The sequence below is a fragment of the Staurois parvus genome, unplaced genomic scaffold (genome assembly GCF_062004578.1).
Source record: "Staurois parvus isolate SC_StPar_1 unplaced genomic scaffold, SC_StPar_1.0 ptg000090l, whole genome shotgun sequence".
NCBI classification, from domain to species: Eukaryota; Metazoa; Chordata; class Amphibia; order Anura; family Ranidae; genus Staurois; species Staurois parvus.
This window is the reverse complement of record NW_028317886.1, coordinates 23,564,792-23,590,545: the sequence shown is the minus strand read 5'-3', so window position 1 is coordinate 23,590,545 and position 25,754 is coordinate 23,564,792. Positions and strand designations below refer to the sequence as shown.

The 25,754-nt window shown below is 38.7% G+C and overlaps 1 protein-coding gene across 1 annotated transcript in view; it reads right to left on the bottom strand.

The window, feature by feature from the left end:
- The window catches only part of TTC29 (tetratricopeptide repeat domain 29), a 339,375-nt gene that overhangs the window by 70,789 nt on the left and 242,832 nt on the right, over nt 1-25,754 (bottom strand). The window contains exons 9-10 of the mRNA XM_089670482.1: nt 22,692-22,815; nt 17,415-17,646 (exon numbers count right to left, since the gene is read on the bottom strand). Of these exons, the coding sequence (XP_089526608.1) occupies nt 17,415-17,646; nt 22,692-22,815 (356 nt within the window). The remainder of the gene's footprint in view (nt 1-17,414; nt 17,647-22,691; nt 22,816-25,754) is intronic.

Here is a 25,754-nt window from a genome sequence, read left to right as displayed (position 1 = left end):
ATGAGGAGGATAAGAGCATCGCTGGATCGAGATTGGGCTCAGATATTAGGAGAAGCTGGGGAGGGGAGGAGCAGCATACAGAAGGTTTTTTTTACCTACATGCATAGAATGCATGTAGGTAAAAAAACCTTTATCCTTTAGAAACACTTTATTAGGTTTGTTAATAAAAATTGCATCTATCAATGCTGCTGGGAATCAAAAAGTCTTTGGCAGTTTTGCATACCGAAAAGGCTTTCTGCAAGGCAATTGAGGTGTGAACATTACAGGGCCATATTAAGTGACACGGAATGCCTGAACTTATCCAAATGACAAGTCTAATGCACAAGGTCATTTTTTTCAAAGCTTCCTGTTTATCATTAGCAGCATTCAATTACTTGTATGTTTTTTTAATTTCCCCTTGGACAGTAATATTAAAGGGACATTTTGGCAAAGGTTGGTCATATATGCAAAAACTAATTTGGCAGTATAATCAAGTTCTTCTAAATTTTCCACTTATTCCTACTCTATTGTCCACAGATATCTGCTTCAAACATCTGTTTTGGTAGAACTAGACTTTTGAGCAAGTGAAACTCATTTTAACATGTTACTGCTCTGCAGCAAAATTTGCATTTAATCTTCAAATCATTTTAATTCATATAAAGTATAAAAAGTCCACCTTCTATTAAGTCTTATACACATATAAAACTCAAAACCCCACTTTCAGGTTAACCTAATCACTTATAGATCTGAGGTTGATTAAAGCCTCTAGGTGTAAAATCCAAGGTTCTGAATAAGGGACAGTGACAGAGAAATATTGAAAAGATGTAATTTTAATCAGGTATTAAGGCTTTTTCAGACTGGATAACACAGTGTACTTTAGTGATGATGATATTGCATTACTGAAATCTTACTGGAACTCTTCTGACTTCAGGCCAGATTTCAAGAATGGCTAGAGTTAAGTACACCAATGATCAAATGCCCTTAGGGAAGTAAAGTAACTCTGTTTGCCTAGAGCTAACCACTACCAATATTCAAAAACAAGTTTAGTTTTACTTAAGTGAAGCATTTATTCAGAGACTTTTTATAGTCTATCAATGAAAAATGATTTGCTTTTTTCTCTTCAAAAGGCCTCAAAAGACTGGATAATTCTTTCTCTCAGAGCCAAAATAAGGGAGAATTTGTTATATCAAAACATGTATTAACATGTAAATATCATTTCTAAATGATAAATGGTATGTAGGTATAACAGACTTCTTAAAGCCTGGAACAAATGCCCTTTCTCATGGCTAGGCTGAATAATCACAGTCAAAATGGCCTACCTGTCAAAAATACTAGTTACTTTGGGTCCTACCCATCCTGATCCTTTCCCACATCATGAGAATTTTGCAACAGCAGGGCCTGCAATTTATTTGGAAAGGGCTGACCACAATTACTTAGACATACACTTTATCAATACAGACTCAACGGGGAACTGGAAGTCCTGCCTCAGTACTATGCCTCCATGAAAACCTAGTTGTGGGTAGCCCTAAAAGCAGTTGATTGTGATCCTCTATACATGGACAATTTGCTTTGGCTTCCTCCTAAAGCTAAAGTGACATCGCAGAGCCCTATAATACTCCACTTTCTTCCAGTGTGGGATGAGATTAAATACTCAGAGGCCTCACATCCCATCATTTTTTACTCCTCTCCTTCCTCAAAACCCTTCTTTTTCCCCAGACTTGGGAACCCTCATGTACTTTCAACCAATAGGCCACAGAAGACATTACTTGCTTCCATCGACATTTTATGGAAGACAGCACAACACCTTTTCTATCACTAAGTGGCACACAATTGACTAAGCTCAGAGCTCTTTAGGTAATTATAAATCAAACACCTTTTTGCTCCCACTGTCAGAGTCTCAGCAACTGGACTATTTTGGTTTTGAACAGAAATGCATGGGAGACCCTTACTCCCCATGGAAGACCTATCTGCTATACTACTTCTTACTTCACAGATTACCCACTCATAAATACAGGGAAAATAGGCATCTGGTCTCAATATCACAATGGACTCAGCTATGTTCTACCACTAATTCCTGCTCCCAGAATCCAAACACCCTGAAAATAAACTATAATGGTTTATGTAGATGGTACTACATACTCATTCACCTGTCACATGTATTACCAGGCCACTCACAAAGATGTTTTAGGGGCTGCCTGGAGCTGGGAATGTTTTTCCATATATAGTGGATTTGTCCCATTGCTAAGGACCTGTGGAAGAGAGTCTATGCAATGCTCTGCACACTCCTACAAACCCCCATCACCACAAGCCCCTGAGAAGCATTTCTTCATGTACAATGGGATAATCTTATGAAATATCAATTCTCCCCAATGACTCATGGTCTGACAGCAACAAAACAACCTAAGGCAAAAGGCAAAAATATGGCTTTTAAGTACACTAACATTTGCTGAAGTCAAATCCAAAATTCACTGGATGTTTTCAACTGAAAATCTCAGATCAAAAGTACTGGGCACGATGACTAAATTTAAGAAAATTTGGGACCCGAGGGTTACTTACTTTTTACCCAGTGACTTTGACTGAGGCCTTCTGGTCCCATAGACTTTATGGGAAGAAGCCTGGTCCCCCTCTCATTTCAAAGCCAATCCTTACAATCTACTCTTGATTTATTGTCTTTTATCTCTATACCACATCATTTGCAAACTTAATTCATTAAGATACATTTTAATGCATTTAATCATATAATAATTAAAGATTGCTGCTACTGCTGTTATGAATATACTGTAAGCTTCATTTGACGTCTCATTGTTTGCTGTGAACTTTGAAAGCTAATGCCTAAAGTGATTGTAAACCCTCACCCTGTAAAACAACCCATGCAGTTTAAAATAGAAGTGAAAGGCAAAATATTTGTGTGTACATATAAAAACATAAGTAAATTTTTTCCCTTTTTTTTTATATATGATCACATACCCTTTGTTCTCAACGGCATGAGAATTGGGGGAGTAGAAACAGCAGTACACTGAGCTTCCTAGTGAATGGCTGTTATCAGGACAAATATGATTATTGGAAGAGAGTAGGCTGAGTTTCCAGCACAGCTATAGAATTGAGATGTACTCTCATGCCTAGTGTGGTCAGTTTTTAATAGGGGATCACAGGGACTGACATGAACACCAGGGATCTCACACAAAGGAAGCAAGACAAAAGAACAGGATACTTTTTCCTACATGTACATGGTACAGTAGGCACATATCAGGAATATGAAATATTGGGTTTACTTATTCTTAGGCTGGCACTTGCTGCAGAGTAGTACTGAGGCCTCCCCTCTGATGCTGTGCTCTGCACGAAAGGCCTAAGGAGGAGCCAACAGAGCGTGACATCACAGCCGCCTGGAGCCACGAGGAGGCCCGGTGGCCATCTTAACTAAGGGGTCAGTACTACTCTGCATTATCAATGTGTTATATGAGTGACATGCTACTCTGTTTTTATCTATTTTGACTAATAAAATTGTTGAAACTACTACACTATGGGCATCTGTCCTTTGGTTCCTTTTGGAGCCTATTAATTTCCAGGACACCCTATAATTATCCACTACCACCGGAGGGAGCCCTGTATCCAGGCTGTGCACCTATCTAAACCTTAGGGGGACCTCTAGACCTAGCAGTTTAACCACCAAGACAAGAATATTTATTCCTAGATGGAAGCTCACCCATTCTGCCCGCCTAAGTGACTACGGTGGATATTGATTACATGCGCATTATCCATGCGCGTCTGGTGAGTGCGCATTTCTATTAGTTGTTCCCGCCACAAGTCTTGATATTTCTGCTGTAACAAGCTGACCACTTTCTATGAACTATACATTTTTACTTCAGCTTTTGTGTGGACAATTTTTATTATTATATATTTGAGAATATTTAGCGCTGCACTTTATTTTATTGATTATTTTATGAGGTTTGCTGTGATCACCTTGAGTGCATTGGCTGCTGACATGAGAGCGCTCACTTTTATTTATTTATTTATTTATATTGATCATTCTTAACTAGAACTCACATGACATCTTACCTTCTTTTTGCCAGAAGGCACTTGAGATACTATGAAGTCATAACAGTATAAAGATTGTGTGACACTCACAGCAAGATAAGGGAGACTATAGACAGACGTTGCTGCAGTCTAAAAACTGCCCCAAGGAATTCTGTTCAATTACCTGATGTACAGGTGTGGATCTCAGTGCTCACTTCTACTTCAAAACATACTGTACAAAGCTCAAAGTAATACAAAGAAAGAAAGATTCAGGAGCACTCCAGGCATATTGTTTCTTAATTTGTAAATTCACATATTGCTCAAAATATTTAAAACGTTTTTCAAAAGTTTATTTCAAAAACAACCGTTTCTTGTGCAATCAAAATGCATTCTCATGCTGTTAGGACTAAGAAAGTATACTGATTGCATAAGAAACAGTTGTTGGCATTAGACACTCGAGAATAGCGGACATTAGGGGTGAGCTGACAGTTCAATCTGAACCAAAGTTCAAGACCGAATTTTGGCTGTACAGGAGTTCAGACAAATGCTAAAAGTTTTGCCTATTCGCCCCCCTTGTTCGGCGGGAGCCAGGCATCATAAGAAGTGGTATTTCCTCAGCTCCTATACATGACAGCTTCTTACTGTCAATGGTTCCTAATGAAGCAGGCTGGCACTTGCTGCATTCCTAGCAACCACCACTGTCACTGGATCATTGCTTAGATGGCCAGGAATCCCCAGGCACATAAGCAAAGGGGTGGTGATAGCTTTTACATCACTGCCCAAATATGGTCACTGGCAGTATTTGGGCAATGACATTGTCCCTTCTTTTAAATACCAGAAAACAGCTCGGGGAGCTGCCATTCAGTAAGCAGTACTATCTGGATTGTTTGTGTGTCAGGTCCATTGGGTTTTTAATTTTGGTGAGTTGGTGACAAGCATCGTGATTGATGATGGATTTACAAGAGACCTTTTGGGGGGGGTTTTGTTTTTGTTTTTTTTATAAAGAACTTGTCAAATGTTTGGGTGTCTTTATTTCTAGGTTACATTTTTTTGTGAATGAGTAGGTGTGCTATGTAGTCTTTATCAATTGATTTTGGGGGAAGGAGCTATCTGGGGACCCTCTTATTTATAAAGGAGGATTCCAAGTCCCAATTCCTCATCATTTTTTTTCTTGTATGAAGACCCCCCCCCTTAAAATCCTTACCAGACCCAAAGGGATTTACTGGGGGAACTCAAACATTATTATTGTGTTCGGTATCCCTTTAAAATCCAAAGGGTCTGGTATGCATTTTGGAGGGGACTCACAGCAATTTTTTAAATTAATTTTCTGTACAAAGTGCTACAGCAAAGGTGACATTTACAAATGAAAAAAATATATATAGTTTAAATTGCTGGCAAATGGCATTTCATTGCTGGCTTCTTTAAAAAAAAAAAAAAGCCAGAAGGGAAATATTATTTACAGGCGATTAAAAACCAAATTTCTTTGTACATGTCAGCCCATTAAAGTCACTGATCCTCACCAAATTAAATTTTTTAGATTTTTTCTTTGTGCACCGATACATGTTTTCTAGGGCATTGCTCACCCTCCATGCTATTTATTGGTAACCCTCTGCATACTAGTTCAGAAAATGGGCATTTTTGATTTGACAGAATCTCACCAAACCCTGCTTGAACCAAGCTCAGGGCAGTTCATCCCTAGCTGACATTATCCAGGTAAGATTTTAAGTCTCAACCAATTAGCTATTAGGTGGGCAGGAGAAACAAAGGGAAAGCCGACTGGAATGCGAACATTAACAAAACTGTCAGGATGCATGGTCAGTTAGTGATGATGAACGCACCTACTATCTTGGTTGATTTTAGCAAAAAAGTAAATTGGGCAGACTATGGCAAAATTCTAGTTTATGTGGGAAAAAGGTTAACCAATTTTTTCATTATTTAAAAAGCGTGCGTTCAATTTTGATTTTTAGAACACCGGTGTGGTCTTCCTTTAGATTGCTTAGATCATTCTCACTATTGCTCACTGTAAAAAAGCAAAAAAACAAACATTTCTTTGTTTTAATGTTCTAAGACAATAAAGTGCAGACATTTCTAAAATGGGTTAATAGTGTGTTTATGTGTGTATATACAGTATATATACAGTATACACATATCTATATAGTTTCTAGACATTTTTGTATATGTATGTGTATAGGAGTAATGTTGTGTTTATGTGTGTATATACAGTATATATACAGTATACACATAACTATATAGTTTCTAGACATTTTTGGATATGTATGTGTGTAGGAGTAATGTTGTTCTACTTCTAGTAGGAACTTTGTGAAAGCAATATTTAAAAAAAAATTGTGCTTTAGAACACATTCACTTTAAAATATAAGCACAATCAAGGTGTTAAAATAACTTAAAATTAACTTAAAGTTAAAATAAGGTATTGAAAAAATAACAAATTCTGTGCCCACAAAGTTTCACCTCCATGAGCAAAACAGTAAACAGTCTTGGGAGATAAGTCACCGGGTACTGACAAACTACATTTTTTGCTTTTATTAGTCTTAATCTGTAATGTGCAAATTTACTCCTCTAGGTTGAATCACAGTACTGCAGTCTCTCCACATCCTAACCTGCTCCTTCTTTGCCACTTGTCAGCACAGGATTCTGATTTTGTATCTAGGCTTTTCAAGTGCTACACTGGTAGCTTTAGAAACTGAAGGAGTGTGTATAAGCTATGGTGCTTTTTGTCCCAACTCAATTACTGCATTCTTGAACTGCAATGTATTCATTTGTGGGCACTGAAGCAGTCAGTGGGTGGGTATTGATTAGAGTATAATGTCATGTGCAACAGTAAAGGCAAGATGAAAAGTGCATTCTGCTTAATGGGGTGGTATTAAGTAGGTGGGAATGGCTTCTAATTAGCCAACAATTGCTGTGTATCCCACTTTCCAAACTTTCCCTCCTCCCTCGGCCACCAGCTGCCAATCTGTTCAATCTTTTTTTTTATTTTGGAGTTCATTGCTTACTGCAGTGCAAAAAGCCTTTGTTTAAGAAAGAGGGCTCCTAGGGTCTCAGCTGCTGGGGTACTGCTTGCTGCTTGCAATGAGTAGCAACTGTCAGTTTATTTTATCTCAATCTTTTCATCATTCTGCTGAAACTGGTCGAATGAAGCCACCTGAGAGACCTGAGCGCTGAGTACCTACAAGTCATTAGCCAATCTCTCCCTACATAACAAGTCAACTGAATACTGACTCAAATGCAGCTTCTTAACCCTGTGTTTTCCACTCCACAATGGCCATTTTACTACTTTATGTACAGAATACTCAGCTGAAGCAATTTCAACAAGTATATGTCTTGTGCAGTGATCTATAAAACTCATAGAAGGCATTTCAGTGCTACATTTAATTTGTTACTTCTATATAATACCACAAAAGAGAAACGTTAAATATAATTGTAATGATTGTATATGTTTACATAAATAGACAGATAAACAAATCAAGATAGATAGATAGATAGATTACATCTTACTGAATGCTTATGTTAGATTTATAGAGGTAAAATATAGAAAGCTTAGATTTGTAAATCAGCTGCGTTTTTATGTATGTTTTAGTTATCTATTCATGGGTATAAAGTTTCCATTTAAATTTAGGAGGAACTTTTTAACACACCCTTTAACATTAACATAAAATATATTTTCTGCTTTTTGTAAAATTATAGTCTATAATTGCTTGTATAAATGTATCTATAACCTGTCAAAACAAATATGTGAGTTAATTTGTTTCCATATTGTCAAAGAAGTTTAACCTTTTTTATGTCCTGCTTTCAGTTCAATTTTACCAACAGACCAAGATATAGCCACAGGTATTTCCTTTCCTAGGGTGATAATGCTTATTCAGTTCAGCTTTGGAGTGGTTACCCTTTCCTGCGCACTCTCAAATTGCACTGCAAGCAGCCAAATTACACACAGTGCACTGGCACATTCTTCCATAGGCACAGTGGTAAAACTGCAATGTTCAGGTGCCATTAAAGCACAAAAATCCACAGGAATGTCATGGAAAGAGTGTACAGAAAACAAGTACATAGTAAGCATTAAAGGTAATGTAAACTCATTTTTTTTACTAACAGGTTTATACTTATCTGCTCTGTGCAACAGAATTGCACAGAGCAGTCTGGAACCTCCTCTTCTGGGGTCCCCTACTAGTGTCCTTGGTACCCCCTCTTCTAAGTGTGCCATCACAGGATTCTGCTTCCTATTGTGGCACACCTGGGGGCTTGGTCCGGAGCAATGCAATGCTGGGGGCTCGGCCACCCCCAGCTCCTTTGACTGACAGTAGTGGGAGCCAATGGCTCCTGCTGCCTCAGCAAACCCTGTGAGACAGGGAAGTGAGAGGAGAGAACTGCTGCAGACAGGTACAACACTGGATTGAGTGATGACTCAGGTATTGGGGGGGGGGGGGGGGTTGAGAGAGCAATACTTTTGCCTAAACATTTTTTACCTAAATGCAAAAATGCACTAAGGTAAAAATAGTTAGGCTTTAGAACTACTCTAAGTATGTTAATTTGTAAGTATTGAGGGGGGGGGGGGGGAAGAGGGCAATACTTTTACCTAAACATTTTTTTACCTTAACCACTTGCCTACCAGGCACCTATACCCCCTTCCTTACCAGGCCAATTTTCAGCTTTCAGCGCTGCCGCACTTTGATTGACAATTGCGCGGTCATGCAACATTGTACCCATATGAAATTTTGATCATTTTTTTCTCAAAAATAGAGCTTTCTTTTGGTGGTATTTAATTGCCACTGGGCGCTTTACTTTTTGCGCTATAAATACAAAAAGTGCAAAAAATTTGAAAAAAAAAATTTTTTTTCTTTGTTTCTATTATAAAATTTTTCAAACAGGTATTTTTTCTCCTTCACTGATGTGCGTTGATGAGGCAGCACTGATGGGCACTGATAGGAGGCACTGATGGGCACTGATAGGCAGCACTAAAGGGCACTGATAGGCAGTACTAATGAGGTGGCACGGATAGGCGGCACTGATAGACAGCACTAATGAGGTGTCACGGATAGGCGGCACTAATATGAAGCACTGATAGGCGGCACTGACAGATGACACTGATGATGGGTACTGATAGACGGCACTGACTGGCATCACTGCTGGGCACTGACTGGCGGCACTGACTGGCACAACCCCTGGGCACTGACTGGTGGCACTGACTGGCAGCACTGCTGGGCTGCACTGGTGGGTGGCACTGGTGGGCAGCACTGGTGGGTGGGCACAGGTGGGTGGCACTGGTGGGTGGGCACAGGTGGGTGGCACTTCTGGGCACATGTAGGTGGCACTTCTGGGCACAGGTGTGTAACACTGCAGAGTGGCACAGGTGGGTGCACTGCTGGGCACAGGTGGGTGCACTGCTGGGCACAGGTGGGTGATCTGCTGGACACAGGTGGGCGGAGCTAGTGGGCGCACTGCTGGGCACAGGTGGGCGGAACTTGCGGGTGGCACTGCTGGGCACCGATCATCAGGGCACTGATCATCAGTGTCCTGATGATCGGTGCCGATCCCCGCTGTGACAACTGCCGGTTCTCGGCAGTACTTTCCTCACGATCTGACAGCGTGAGGAAAGTGCAGCCGAGAACCGGCACTTGCATTTCCCTGTGATCAGCGTGTCATTAGACACCGCTGATCACGTGGTAAAAGGCCGCTGGGATCGGCCTTTTACCACATCACGTGATCAGCTGTGTCCGTAGGACACAGCGATCACGGAGATCGCCGGGTGCGCGCCCCCTGGGGCTCGCAGGAGAGCGCGTTCTGGGGGGACGTCATATGACGTCCACCCAGAACTGGCCGGCCGCAGTGAAGCCGTCATTCGGCTATCTGCGGTCGGCAACTAGTTAATGCAATGAATGCATTAAAGTAAACATGTTTAGGCTTTAGAAAAACTAAGTATATTATACAAATTTGTTCTTATAGTACCCTACAAAACCAAAACTGCCAGAGTCTGTGAGAGGTTAAATTACATGAATGTGTATTTTTCAATCTAGTTAACTTCTTCACTCATCTCTTGTATCTCCTCTACAGTGAATGCACTTACAGATACAGATGCAAAAGTGAAGCTTTTCCTGCTAAGAATTGTAACAAGTTATACCATAGTACCAATAATGTCAACAGTGTCAAATTGCCTAATTATTTATATAACTTATTTTATTTTCTATTATTACATAATTTTTAATTATATTGTATTCCTTAGGGTTGCCAATTATCGTATTCTAATAAAACCTTGTACGATTAGTATAATTAGTAATTTGTACATCTTTAAAAGTGAGGTGAGGATCACTCAGTACAGCAATTTGATAGTGTCTTTATTGGTATTGATGGTAAGAAATGGGTAATATGATTTAGGAGATCGGGATTTCCTCGTCTTGAATGTTAGAAAAATGCACGCTGCCAAGTTTAATTCATGTGCTTTTTGTATACTGTGAGTATTGCTGTGTGCCTTGTTCAGCTCTAGTGGCAAACATCTTGAGTTGTATGAATATCTGTACTAGGTATTCTTCAACTCACACTCAAAAATACTTTATGTCTGATGAATTAGCACCTCCTTTGGCTCTATCACAAGTTGAACAGACAAGGACCACAACAAGACACCTACATACTTCTGTCGAATCCACAAGTGGGATCCCAGCATGACTGTGATCACTGCTGCTGTATGCTGAAAATATTTGTAGGTCTATGAGTGAAAACATTCTAAACATTAATGCTGCTAAAAAGGTTTGGGAAAAAAAGTTTGATGCAATACAAGAAAAAACACAGAGAACTTCAAAATCAACAAAACACTTGTCAGGCAAGTGGTTATAAAAGGTAGAATGTTTTTTTTACCTTAATGCATTCTCTGCATTAAAGTAAAAAAAACCTTATGTGTTCAGTTCTGCCCCCCGGGGCCCCTTATACTTACTACGTGAGTCTGATCTTGATCCAGTGCTGTGCCTGAGAGAGGCAGCTCTCTCTCTCCTCACTGGAGATCGAGGCAGCAACAGGAGCCATGGGCTCCTGCTGCTGTCAATCACAGCCAGTGAGGAGAGAGTAGGGGCAGGGCTGAGCAGTGCTGTGTGTGTGGCTTGCTATGGGGGCACATGGCAGGGGGAAGGAGCCAGGAATGCTGGCGGGAGACCCCAGAATAGGAGAAACGGGGCTGCTCTGTGCAAAACCATTGCACATAACAGGTAAGTAGAACATGTTTATTATTTTAAAAAATTCCTTTAGAATCACTTCAACCCCTTGACTTCCAAAAGGTTTTACTCCTTTCATGATCAGAGTATTTTCTGCTATTCAGCAATATACTACTTTAACTGGCTAATGCTTGGTCATGCAACACTGTACCCAAGTGAAATTTTAATCATTTTTTTCACACTAATAGAGCTTTCTTTAGGTGGTTTTTTTCTATATAAATGCAAAGACACTGAACATTTTGAAAAAAAAACATGTTTTTCGTAGTTTCTGTTTTAAAATGTTGCTAATAAATAGACTTTCTTCATAAATTTAGGCCAACCCAAATGTATATTATTTAGTCTTTGTGAAAGTTATAGAGTCTGCAAACTATGGAATATATATTTGAAAGTTGATCAATCATGATGTACTAGCTGCCTATCTCATTTCTTGAAGCCTTAAAATACCAGGGCAGTACATATACCTCCCAAATGACCTATTTTTGGAAAGGTATTTAATTAGAAGCAAGGTGAGTTTTTTTTTAAGTTGTAATTTTTTTGTCACGATTTTTTGAAAAAAGAAGAAATAAAATAAAATAATTTTTTTACATACTTTCACCAGTGTAGTACAGCTATATCATATGACTGGTGTGGCAGTGATCAGGGATACTAACCAATTTTTTAAACATTTATTTTCATTTTTTTTATTACATTTTTTTTACATACTGTCATCAGAGTAGTTCAGTGTTCCATTCTGCAGGGATGATCAGGGATTTTTTTTTCACTGTTAATACTTATAACTGTGATAATCAATGTTATATGCACTAGTTAACTGTCATGAATGGCTTTCCATTCATGACAGCTTGCTTTCTTTTGACATGCTCTGATTGTCTACAGTTAGCTGAATATTTTCACAGTGCATCAGTTACCTTGGCCTCCACCTTTCATGTAGCATAGTTTGCGTGATCTGAGATTTAGTTGGGCTAAGGAAAGGGTGAGGGTCTTCCATGCTCTATTAATTGTTTAGCAGCTCTGAGAGTGTGGATCATGAACCTAAATTGCACTTTGAATAGTCCACAATCCTTATGATATTGCTAATCAACAACAAAAATCCTCAGTGCTTTTATCACTTTTCTCCTTTACTATATTCACCTGGTCACCTTTTTAGATGTACTGTACTATAGTACTAAAGTGATTATAACTTGGTTAGGTGATTTAAGACGCTGGTTACAAAAGTTCATCATAAATGGGATGTGTTCTATTTCACTGTAAGGCTCTTATTTATTTGTTCTATTAAAAAGCCATGGCACTAGCACTTATAACCATTATGCATCCATGCAAGATTATGATTGAGTAATTACAAATTCTATTTTTCAGGAAAATAGGCAACATGAAAAACTACTTTTCAATTTAGAAAACAGAGCTGTCTAATAAAAAGTATGCCATATATTCCATATATGTGATTAATATGTCACTGAGACATTATTTATTAATTTAGTGAAGACACAGAATTTATATCGGCAGTATTTTAAGTGCAGTCTTATTTGGGAAGATATAGTGCTGCAATGTATTGCATGCCTTGTCAAGTCCAGACAGGATTTTACCTTCCCTTTCCTTTCACTTGAAAGACAAATGCTGTCGATAAATTGAAAAGTTGGCTGTGGCTAGTAAGAAGCAGGTAGATCATCAACTAACTAAAGAAATGTATTACATGCAGTAATGTACAATTTTGCCAGCTAGACATATGAAATAGGTTGGGTCAGCCCTTGTTAGTAATATATAAAAACTAATCTACAGTTTAAAATGCTTGCTAAAGTTCTATACACATTTTATTTAGCTCTGCATCTCTTGAATAAAAAATATTAATTGCTGGCAATCCAAAACCGCAATGATATAGAATTAATAAAGTGCTATGAAAATGTATTTGCCCCTCCTGATTTTTTATTTTTTGCATATTTATTACACCTAAATGATTCATATTATCAAACAAATTTTATTACACAAAGATAACCCAAGTAAACACAAAATGCAGTTTTAAAATTATTTCATTTATTAAGGGAAAAAACCTGTCAAAAACTGCCTGGCCCTATGTGAAAAAGTAATTGCCCTTTAAATCTAATAACTTGTTGTGCCACCCTTGGCAGCAACAACTGCAATCAAGCATTTGCAATAACTGGCAATGAGCCTTACACATCGCTGTGGAGGAATTTTGGCCCACTCTTATTTGCAGCATTGTTTTAGTTAAGCCACACTTAATAATAGGGTTTTCGAGCTTGAACGGCCTGTTTAAGGTCATGCCACAGCATCTCCATATGACTTTGATTAGGCCACTTCAAATCCTTAATTTAGTTTTTTTTGAGCCTTTCAGAGGTGGACTTACTGGTGTGTTTCAGATCACTGTCCATAACCAAAGTGCGCTTGAGGTCATGAACTGAGGGCCGGACACTCTCCTTCAGGATTTTCTGGTAGAGCGCAGAATTCATGGTTCCATCAGTTATGGCAAGTCTTCCAGGTCCTAAAGCTGCAAAGCAGCCCCATCACACTACTACCACCACGTTTGACTGTTGGTATGATGTTCTTTATATGAAATGCGGTGTTAGTTTTACGCCAGATGTAAAGTTCACCTTTTGTCTCATCAGTCCACAGAATATTTGGCCAAAAGTCTTGGGGATAATCAAGATGATTTTTGCCAAATGTGAGATGAGCCTTTGTGTTCTCTTTGGTCAGCAGTGGTTTTCACCTTGGAACTCTCCCATGGATGCCATTTTTGCCCAGTCTCTTTCTTATTGTTGAATTATGAACTCATGACCTTAACTGAGGCAAGTGAAGCTTGCAGTTCTTTAGATGTTGTTCTGGGTTCTTTTATGACCTCCTGGATGAGATGTTGTTGTGCACTTTGAGTCATTTTGATAGACCAGCCACTCCTGGGAAGATTCATCATTGTTTCAAGTTTTTTCCATTTATGGATAATGGCTCTTACTGGGGTTCACTGGAGTTCCAAAACCTTAAAAATGGCTTTGTAAGCTTTTCCAGACTGATACATGTCATTTATTTTGTTTCTCATTTGTTCTTGAATTTCTTTAGATTGCGGCATGATGCGTTGCTTTATTAGATCTTTTTACGTGCTTCACTTTATCAGACAGCTTCTCTTTAGGTGATTTCTTGATTCAACAGGTCTGGCAGAAATCCAGTCTGGCCATGGCAAGTGAAATTTAACTCAGCTTTCCAAATAATGTGGTTAACCACAGTTCATTCATGATTTAGCAAAAAAGCAATTACTTTTTCACATAGGGCCAGGTAGGTTTTGCCAGCTTTTTTCCCTTAATAAATGAAATCATCATTTAAAAACTGCATTTTGTATTTACACGGGTTATCTTTGTGTAATATTAAAATTTGTTTGATGATCTGAATCATTTAAGTGTGACAAACATACAAAAAAAAAATCAGGAAGGGGGGAAATACTTTTTCACAGCATTGTATAGCATAATTTAGTAAAAAAAAAATCTCAAATCTAATTTGGAAATTGAGTCACAAGTTTCATTATTTCATAATAAAGATGGATGAAAATTTTATAAAACATGCTCTTCTGGGGTTAAACTTAGCCCTTCATCAAATGTAAAAGTATAAACTAATTACTTGTAAACTTTCAAATTTCACAGTCACAGCCAAATGAAAAATCAACTTCATCCTTTGATTAGGCCTGAGTAGCAAGTTGGTTACTTTGCCTCATAGTTTTAGGTTGTATTGGGAAAAGAGCTCTTTTTTACTGGTTTCAAAATTTGTTTTGGGAACTGGGCAGCATCTGCTTTTGATTTTAGATCTATTTTAACTTCTGTGATTCTCAGTACAATGCCTGTAGAATTCTATAGGGACCTCTTCTGATAAGGGAAGCTCAGGAGATGGCCCGATAGAAGTGAAGAGTTGTTGACTGTGCTGGCACAGCCAAGATACGTTTTTTAGCAGGACAATCTGAGGATCACTATTAGGAAGAGAAGGTTCCCGAACTCAATGAGAAATGAGCCAATGGATAACTGTACTGTTGCTGAAACACCTGGCAGTGTTAAGAAGACATAATTACAGCAAAGTATATACAGAGGGTTGGGTCAGGATGAGAATAAATGTGTAGCCCATTCAGTACAAAAAAATATTTGTATGTGTTACATAAAATCTGGAAGCATGCATTCACACTGCAAACATCTGAATGTTGCATTTCAGTTGCTCATATGGTGTGAGCCTACTGTTTTTTGTAAATAGATCTGATGTACTTTAAGTTGTATATCCCCTAAATATCAAAGTCCACATGAATTAAATACATTGATTCCCATTGCTAACTATTTTTTGAATGTTCCATGGTGTCATTCATATTCCTGCTGTACTACATAATGGATCCCTAAACCGGGTTAGGCATGTGAATAGGAGCTGCCTTGGTACCTGGCTTGATCCAGGCAGACTCACCAAAGCCTGAATCCAGATTCAGAATGACAACCCAGCAGCATGCACCATAAAAACAATCAATGTCATCTCCTACAGTTCTATCCTTACAGTGTACTTTTAGGCAAAATAGGTATTGCAACCCCCACTCAGGGTAATGATTACGAATATGTCACAAATATGTGCTAGGATCAATTTCATCTGCTCTTTGACACACCTTAGAATTTTAAAGCTGGGTTCGCCTTTCTGTTTGTGCTCATATGCATTTTATTCACATTTTAATGTGCATTTTTTGAGCTCTGAGCTACTTTGTTGCGTCCAGTCAGCTAATCAAATGTTGAGTAAAGATGAGTTTGCTATAGGAAGGGTTGGTTACCATGTGCTTGAGTTGCAAACAATTGCATGTTACAGTGTTTTAATGCCCTGCCATTGTCATTAATAGGGCCTAAAATGTGTGGAAATGCACAAAAAAATGTACCTGAACATTTCTGGCCAATGTATTTCAACATAGCGCACAGGTGTGAGCTACCATTAAAAACAATGGCAAAGCTGTGTGCATGCATTGAAGAACATTCTTCTTGCATATGTCAAATCCCAAATGTGTGAATAGGGTCTTAAAGCAAATATAAAATAAAATCACCACTCCTATTTCCCTCTTTGTTATGAAGTGAAAGATACTTCATGCCTTGGTTAGAACGATGAATACGGCATTTTGTAATGATGAATACGACAGTTTTTTTTATATTACAGATCCCTATAATGATACAGAAATTCTGTTATTCAACATAGAAAAATAAATCATACCAGTACATTTGTTCAATATACTGTAGTAGCCATGTTACCTTTTTCGAAAGAAAGAAAGAAAGAAAGAGAGAGAGAGAGAGAGAGAGAGAGAGAGAAAGAAAGAAAGAAAGAAAGAAAGAAAGAAAGAAAGAAAGAAAGAAAGGAAAGAGATGTTGGGCCATTTTCCCATAGTGTCTCCTATCACTAAGGTGTTCCTTGTATATGGTGGGCTGTGGGACATTGTGGGGATAGTAGAACTATGATTTATTGTCATATTAAAGTGCAAATGATTTTACTAATATATGTTTGAAATTTCTGTGCCTCTAAAGTCCATTTGAAACCTTTCCCCGCCCTTTTCCCTTCAATTTCTGACTACATGCAGATATTGGCTGATGAGAATTTTATGACATGAGAAGATATCTAAGTGACTTGACATCATAGACTCTTTACCACATATTCTGTGATTTGAACACATTCTATAAATGAAGATCCAGATTTTCGTCACTATTGGGTAACAAGCCAAACATATCTTAGCAATCAAATGTATTTTAGCACTAGTCATCAAAAGTCTAATACTCATTTAGTATATATTTAGCACCATTACTTCCTACAGAATAAAGTTTTAGCTAGCATTGCAGTTTTCAGTTTGCTGCCAACAACCAATGAGACGAGGAAAAAGTCTCTACTATCTACGGAAGTAAATGCAAATTGGATATCTAGCAAAAGGTCAATCTTTTATTAACTAATGCTATGTGTTTTTTTTCACTGGAAGAAGGAGCTGTCATTGTGGCTAACGCTGACCTCACAATCTGGTAAAAGGAAGCAGGCATTGTAATGATTTCCATTACATTATATTGCACTTGGAAGTGTGTAATAGATTTAATTCAGTGTGAAACTGCAATGAAAGCAGGTTCATCAGCTAGAGCAAACATTCTAGACAAACATTTGTGGCTACAGTAAATCACTTAGCCACTGCATGTATATGACTGCTGTGTGTTTCATAACCAGCCTTACCGGCATTAGCAGGGTCACTGAACATGTCACTTCTGTTCTTTTTCCATGCCAGCAGGTACTCCATGCTGACATAATCTGCAGCTTCTGTATGTCTGCTCACAGCCAGCATCATCCTGTGTGCCTTTGCAATGCCGAAATGAACCTGGGCCTCTTCTATCAGCTGTATTTCTTCGAGACCGACTGCTGCCTCATAGGCTTGAGAAAAATAGTGGCATGCTTTTTCGTAGTTTCCCTGGCAAAGCAGCCAAACAAAAGTTAATGAATAATTACTTCTTTCTTGCAGATGAATTAGATGGCAACTTTGGATTGCAGAATTTCCTGCTACATCCTTCACTTTATAATATTTTAAGAACATTTCCACATTGATTAAATTGTAGGAATCATGTAAGTTGGACTACATGTATGTTGTTGCTTAATAAAGTAAATATATTGATTTTAAAGTGGACCTAGAATCAACTATATTTTTCATGTTAAGTAAATGCATTCTCAGTAATGTGTGACAATACATTCAGACACTATTCAGGGTCACCATCTACCTCCTGGCAGTGTCAGTGCAGTTCTTGGCTGTGTTCACGAATGTCTGATAGAGATCGGCCCCCTGCTGCATCTTCTCACCTTCTTCCTGCCTGCAGCATACTGATGACAAAATCTGTCTCCATTTGTCTTCTGAGCTCTGTATGTTGTCAGTAAGTATGAGTGTAGATCAAGGCCTTAGGCCAATTGCACACAAGCGCTAAAATACATGCATCCAAATGCATTTGCAGCTAATTTCTAAAGGCATCTGGAAGTACGTAATGCTTTCCTAAAACTGAATGCACACTCAATGCTCAGCACCGTCTAGGTGCATTCAGTTTAGGGGTGCTTACATACAGTAAACCAGAAATTTTCCACCCAGGAACAATTTAGCCTGCTTTTATTCAGCTAAACACATGCAAACACACATGAATGCAAGTACTATAAATGTAGAAGAAACAGATCTGGGAAGTATATCAATATTTTCCTGCATTAAACACAGGAGGCCTGTGTGTATGAGGACTGACACCATAGACAAATGGTGGACTGAAGTCAGTTTTGGGCAGACCATTATATACTATGGGTTGGCCTGAAAAAGGCCTTTGCCTTCAGCTTGGAGTATGTATACACTTACACCTCTGCTTTCCAGCCACATATATAGCTTGAAAGATATACATACTGTTTCAAAAAAGGCTTGGCAGGACAAATCACACCAGATTTAAGAAAAATCAAACCGTTTGTATATAAAGTCTGTCTATTGCATGCCTGCAATCGATTTCTGAAACCAATTATTCTTTACAACTTATAGTTGTCTCTAATTATCAGTGGAACCTCTTGCTAAATAAATAGGTAGCGATCCTGGTTTTTCTAGGTAACAGGTTTTGTACTATCACTTGCTGTAACTGAGGCTACCTCTTAAAACTCAAACAGACTAGTAGCTCAAGTTGCGCCTGTTTGAATCTGTGTTGACCAATCTCTCACACCGCAGAAATAAATAATAATTGATTTTTACTGCAGTACTACATTGTGTGGACTAGACGAGTTTTGCCTTTGTGCTTCAGATAACATTACCTGTGTGCACTCACATATACATTACAAAGTAGTAACTTTCTGCTTTTGTATTGTTGAAAGCCACGCAGTTTAGGTTGTAATTCCCCTTGAAAGCTCTGGTAACATAACAAGGGATAAGGACACCAAGGGAACTGAAGCTGTCAGTAGTTATATGTGTGAAATTGGAAGCACAAAGGCCCAGTTTTGTCATTGTACTCAGGTGCAAATCTGAACAAAATGCTGCAACTTTATTTATGTAGCATGCAAAATGAATGTTTTTTTTCTTCTTTTTGCTGTCCAGCTAGGTTTTCATAAAAAAAAATAATCTTTTAACCAAATCCCTACAGCTCCTAAAACAAAGAAATACTAAATGCACATTTTTCTACCTGCAAAAAAATTAGCATTTATTATATTTTGTTAAAATGTGAACTTATTTTTTGGCAGTAAACTCTATTTCTATATTTTTACCTACAGGCAAGCTTATAATATAGCTTACCTGTAGGTAAAATTAATATCTCCTAAACGTGCCCCGTTTAGGAGATATTCTACAGAGCAGCAGTCGCTGATGTCCCCGATGCATGCACTCTGAAGGAACGGGATACCCGTGCCGTTCCTGCAGAGCTATGTGCCATAGCCGAAACTCCCATGCACATGTGTGGGAGTGATGTCATCGGAGTCTTGGACATTCAAGCAGCCGCAGTCTGGGATCCCAGAAAAAAGACCGGGTGAAGATGGAAGCTCTGTCAGAGGTGACAACGCACTGCTGGAGGGCTTTGTTCTAAGGTAAGTCTTTCATAATGTGCTAGTATGCGATGTGTTGCAATGCATACTAGCACATTATGACTTTACCCTGCAGCAGGAAATGTTTCTTTTTTTTTACAACAAGTCTACTACTACTTTACACCACAACAGTCAACTAAACACTAATTCAATACTCTACACACTTTCAGGTGCTGATTTCTCATTAGGTGCTATAGGGTTAATGTACTAAAGGCAAATAGGTTGCTCACTTTCCAAGATAATTGTTGCTTTGCAATGAAACCTTCCCTTACCTTAGTGAATGAGGTGCAATTCTGCTGATTTTCATCATCCAATCATGTGATATTGTATTTTTAATTTCCTTACAAGTGACTCGGTGTTCTTTGGATATTTTCACCGCATTTACTAAGGAAACATTCCCTTGCAAATTGTACAGCCTATTTGCTTTTAGTAAATCAACCCCTATGAATCATGGTTCTCTATTGCTCTTTGCACTTCAAGTGTCATTGCAAAAAAGAAAAAAAAAAAACATACTACAACCAACCTAAAAAAGAAAATGAAGATAACAAGAGGCAATAAAAAGTACAAGAGCCAAATGCATACACAAACATTTTAAAAGGATTAGCAATGTAAATCAATTTTTGTTCAACTGGTGATAAAGGAGGGCTGGTGTGTCGTTATCATGCTCTGCCCTCATTAAAAATCACAGATGTACATTTAGCCCATTTGATGTTTATTTTAATGCTCAAAAGGCATAAATGAAATTCAGAATGTTTCATACCATAATGCATTATACACATACACATTTTTATTTATTTCCTAGTTTTGTTTTTCGTTGATTTTTTAGATGCATTTATATGCTGTTTATTTGTTAACATACACTGTAATAGGATATAGAATTCCAGAATGACTAATTACACTATTACAGCTCTTGGATACCTCGATGTATCTTTAATAGCAGGTGAGATACAGGGAGTATTAAAGGTCTGTCAAACTCAGTCTATCTGCAGGGTGCTGCTCATACATACTGAATCTATAATAATCTAGACATTCCAGCCATGACTAACTTAATGAGATTTTCCTTTTTATCTTTTTGTATCAAACAATTTTTTTTCCCCAATGGTCATCTTAATGGACTTGAGAACAGCAAGAATTGGTGAAATAGCTTAGCTCCTTTAAAGACCCATATCACACACCATATGTCACAAACTTTAGCTGCTTCTGCTTTCACTTGGGTTTTAAACATCACAGGTCCGCCCCCATACTGTGTCAAAAGTCAGTCTGGGATCATGATCCTGAAATCTTCCCTGGCTGGAAACTGTAGCAAGCAGGATGCTATGAGCACGGGCTAATCTTGCCATAATCATAACTGGCAATTAGCACACTCTAACCAGCTGTCAAGCAGCAGACCGCAAAGAGTGACTCTTCCATTTAAACGACCAGGAAAGCAGTGTGTGCACTTTTTTCAAAGCTGTTCTTTCCTACAGGGAATTAAATGACACAAAGAAGTCACCAACATTACCACTTCTACAGCACAAATGGCAGGCAGTTGCACACACTGCTCTACCCTCAGCAGCCAGATAACTTGCAAAATACACATACAAGCTGCAGTTGTCAAAAAGCACGCAATGTCAGTTGTGCCTGCTATATATAACAGGCACATTAAAAACTAACTTGGAAAAATACACTTTGCAGGCAGTTTGTGGGAGCTATCCATGTCCCTAATGCTATAAAAATGGTATGCTTTTACTGAAAATTCTGTTTTTAAGACTACAGTTATACTCTTTGGGTGTCTTGCTCCCTCCTAAAACATGTATTGACTGATCTTCGTACAGTTTCCTAACAATGCCCAACTCATACCAATGCATGACTTATGGCATAAATACATGCTAATTACACATCAATTATTAAATTGTGATTTATGCAAATCTCTGCCTTCCATTGTTTTTAATTTAACTAAATTTAGAAAACAGTGTGCCGGTACTGTAATATCTTTAAAAAGTTAGAATGAAGTGATAGGGTCATTACAAGTTTTATTAAGTACTATATTTAAAATCTGTTAAAGATGAATTCCAAGTATGGATATTTTTTACAGAGTGTAAATAACATACCTGGCCAATGACCCTAGAAGCCAAAAATCACTTTATAGACACTGCTACTTTATTGACCTCCATTTGCTTCCGGGTCCAATGCTGAATGGCTGGCTTGCTGCATTCTGAACACAGTAGGTTATCTGCTCTGAGCAGGCACCATTCAGGAAACACTTTCCATTTCTGAATGAATGCAAAGTGTTCTTTGATTGGATGAGGTGGAGAGGTAGGACAGTGATAGGTCAGAAGTTAGGGAAACAGACAGGTGGGTTGTCTGCTAAACTGAAAAACAAGATCTGCACTGACCAGAATCTCACATTTTGGCTCTTATCTATCACAGGTACTTATACAGCACTGTCAATTTATGCAGTGCTTTACATATATATATATATTGTATATTCACATCAGTCCTTAACCATCAAGGAGCATACAATCTAAGGTCCGTAACTCACATTCATACATACACATACTAGGGACAATTTAGACAAGGAGCCAATTAACCTACCAGCATGTCATTGGAGTGTGGGAGGAAACCGGAGTACCAAGAGAAATCCCACGCAAGCACAGGGAGAACATGCAAACTCCAGGCAGGTGGTACCATGGCTGGGATCCAAACCAGTGACCTTAGTGCTGCCAGGCAAAAGTGCCATTTAGCCACTGTGCTTCTGATTTATTTTGAAAAAGTTCAATAGTGCATAGGAAATTATTGTAATTTCGAAAACAGAAACGGGCATGAATTATTGCAACATACTATATATATGTATGTATTATTTTATTTTTTTTGTAAAGATAGAGTTTCACTTTAAATATCACAAAACTGAGTAATTATTCACAGTGATCCACCACTGAAAAAATCAATACTTACTCTTGCATTGAAAATGTCTCCAAGGCAAATACACGTCTCTACAAAGCTTTGACATAAATTGCTGCTTCTAGCGACTTCTAGAAAGTTTTCCAAGTATTTGATGCTTTCCACTATTTTTCCTTGGCTGAAAAAAAAATGAATTCAATAATTTTTGCATTATAATGGTCTTGCATTCAGAAAATAATTTTTCATTCTAAGATTGCAAAGGATAGATTACAGATTTCAGTAATGACCTTAGTAATGCTGCCCTCAGCACATTGGGGGCATTTACATTTCTGTAAACAGAGCTGGGTAACCAGCTACTGCATTACATTAAGATCTTTGCTTGGCCTTTCACCGCTACTTATGCCTCCACCTAAGTAAACTGTATGAATGATCCAATGCTTGCTGTCACAATGTTACTGCTGTATGCCACCACTTTCAATGTCCACCCACACAATGCCCCTGTTGTCTGTGTGGCTGTGCAGTGGATGGTACATAAGTATAGGAAATGTTGAGAAACTGCAGTGATGGGGACATTCAGGTATATTTACTAAAACTGGTGCAGCTGTGCATAGTAGCCAATCCGCTTCAAACTTCAGCTTGTTCAATTAAAGTGTTACTAAACCCACAACAGTAAAATTAGTCTGTATATGCAGTAAAGCATGCTTGTCATACTCACTGTGGAGCCTAAGGGGTTAATCCTCCACACTGTTTAAAAAGACTAGTTGATCCAGTCTTCTCTGATCTTCTTCTACTGTTCCCAGTCCATTTGCCATTGTGATGGGAGTGACTTTGGGTGAGGGGCCCATGGAACACAGCCCCCTTTGGAGAGGTGGGGAGACCCCTGTCTCAGCTCCCCATATCCCTATTATGTGTAAGTCACCCTGTGCCTGTTAGGGGTACAGGGTGATCTGTCCTGATATTGTGTAGACATGTATAGGTGGGGTTTGGGGGCTGCTCATTGTTAACTGCCACATGGTCCCATTGTTCTATTGTGTGTCCTGCTTGGAAACAAACTATTATGGGATGTATGGGTTTGTGTATTGTCTACTGCCACCTGGTGTATCCCATTGTTCTATTGTGTGTCTTGCTTTGGAGCAAAGGGTTATGGGATATATGTGTTTGTACTCGCTTGGTGGGGGGGGTGTTTCTGGCAGCCTTTCCCTCTGATGGGATGGCCTGCTGATGTGTTTCCTGTTACTGGGTGTATTTCCCCGCCTTGTGTATATATCTTGTATCTGTGTTAAAATAAAGCAGTCCACTTCCTGTTTTAAGACGAGTCTGGTGCTGTTTCGTCTTGTATGGCCAGCAGTGGTGTCCCTGCATCTGTGTTCGGACAGGGAAGCGGGAGTCTAACAGAAATACCCTAGCACAGTCGGGGTCCGGTTCTGTTACAGCCATATTTAGAGCAACAGTGGCAAGTCTGCACATGCTCTGTTTGGTGTGTATTGCTAGAATTTTTTTTTTTTGTGATGGTGCCTATGATCAGCACAGGGCCAATCAGAGCTGTCTGGACAGAGGGTCAGGGGTCATGTAGCCTCAAAGGACAGTCAGAGGAGAATTAAGCTCCTCCTACAAGATTAACCAGCGCTATCAGTGCAGGACACTGTTAGAAGCCACAAGACTGCTATATACTGCTGATGAAAAAAGGTATTTAGCAGCTTATATTTACTAAAATAATTGCATTTCCATGTTCTGTGTACTGTGGAAGACTGGATATAGTGAATGCATGGACATGGGTTTAGTAACACTTTAAACATTGACAATAAAACCGGGAAGCTGAATGGTTTCTATGCAGCGTTGCACTCTCCAGTGTTAGTAAATAACCCCCAAGAGTGCCCCCAGAGAAAGCAGCTTGCTCTGGGGGAACTCAGCAAGGGGGAGGGGCATGGAGCACCCCCGGGAGACCCGAGAAGAGGAGGATCGGGGCTGCTCTTTGCAAACTGCACAGAGCAGGTAAGTATGACATGTTTATTATTTAAAAAAAAAATCTGAACCTTTACAGTGACTTTAAAATGGCGAAATCTGTCAACATTTTACGTACTTACGTAACTGCTCAGTAGCATAATGTCCCAGTCAGTACCATAACGTTACTCTCATTCTCACCCATTCCCTCTCCTTACTATATGCAGCTATCATCAACTGTTTACCAGCACAGCATTTCTTTCACTTATGTCAGTACTAACCATTCACATGCATACTCAATACATATACACTTTACTGCTCTTCAGGACAAAGTTGCTGACAGGGAATAATCCTTTAGCTCAACTCCACTTACAAAAGTAGAAAAGTGGAACTAAACCCACTGATTTATTGTATTCCCGAAAGGCGTGCTGTAAATGATAACTGTCACAGGTGATTGTGCCCCCGTTAGCTCTCAACCAAACTGTCAATCCATCAAATCGCTGGTGTCAGAGATGATCACAAGTGCAATATCATTGCAACTGCAGGTCAAGCAGAGGCTAAGATGGCAACTTCCCTAGCTGTAAAGGTTTAGTTTCACTTTAAAGCCAATAAATCAGAAATGTTTGAAACATTTAGGAGCTGTCTCCAATTTATAATCCGAGTGGCACCAGATTTTATACCTACAGATGTGTGTCATTTAATTTACTGAAGTGTGCATTTTTAATCATTACATTTAAGTATTATAACATTAACAGCTTTTCTGTCTTCTCTAGTTTTAGGGTTCTTTTATGTTGGCGTGTCTGTTCCAATTAGAAGGTGATCCATGAACAGATTCTCTGCTGAATCTGAACAGAACGGAACTGATGTCATTTTGTGACATCCATGTCCATTCAGTTTTTTCCTCCATCTTGTGATGTAGAAAAAAATGGAAGCTTAAAGTGCTACTAAACCCAGGACCCTGCATTCACTATTTCTGATCTCCCACAGTACACAGAACATGGAAATGCAATTATTTTAGTAAATATACACTGCTAAATACCTTTTCTCATCAGCAGTTAGAGCAGTCTTGTGACTTCAGCAGAGAACTGGTTAAAGCTTGTAGAAGGAGTTTTCTTTCTGCTCTAGGAACCTCTAGGATCCTGTGAAACCTTTGACCTCTGTCTGGACAGTGCTGAT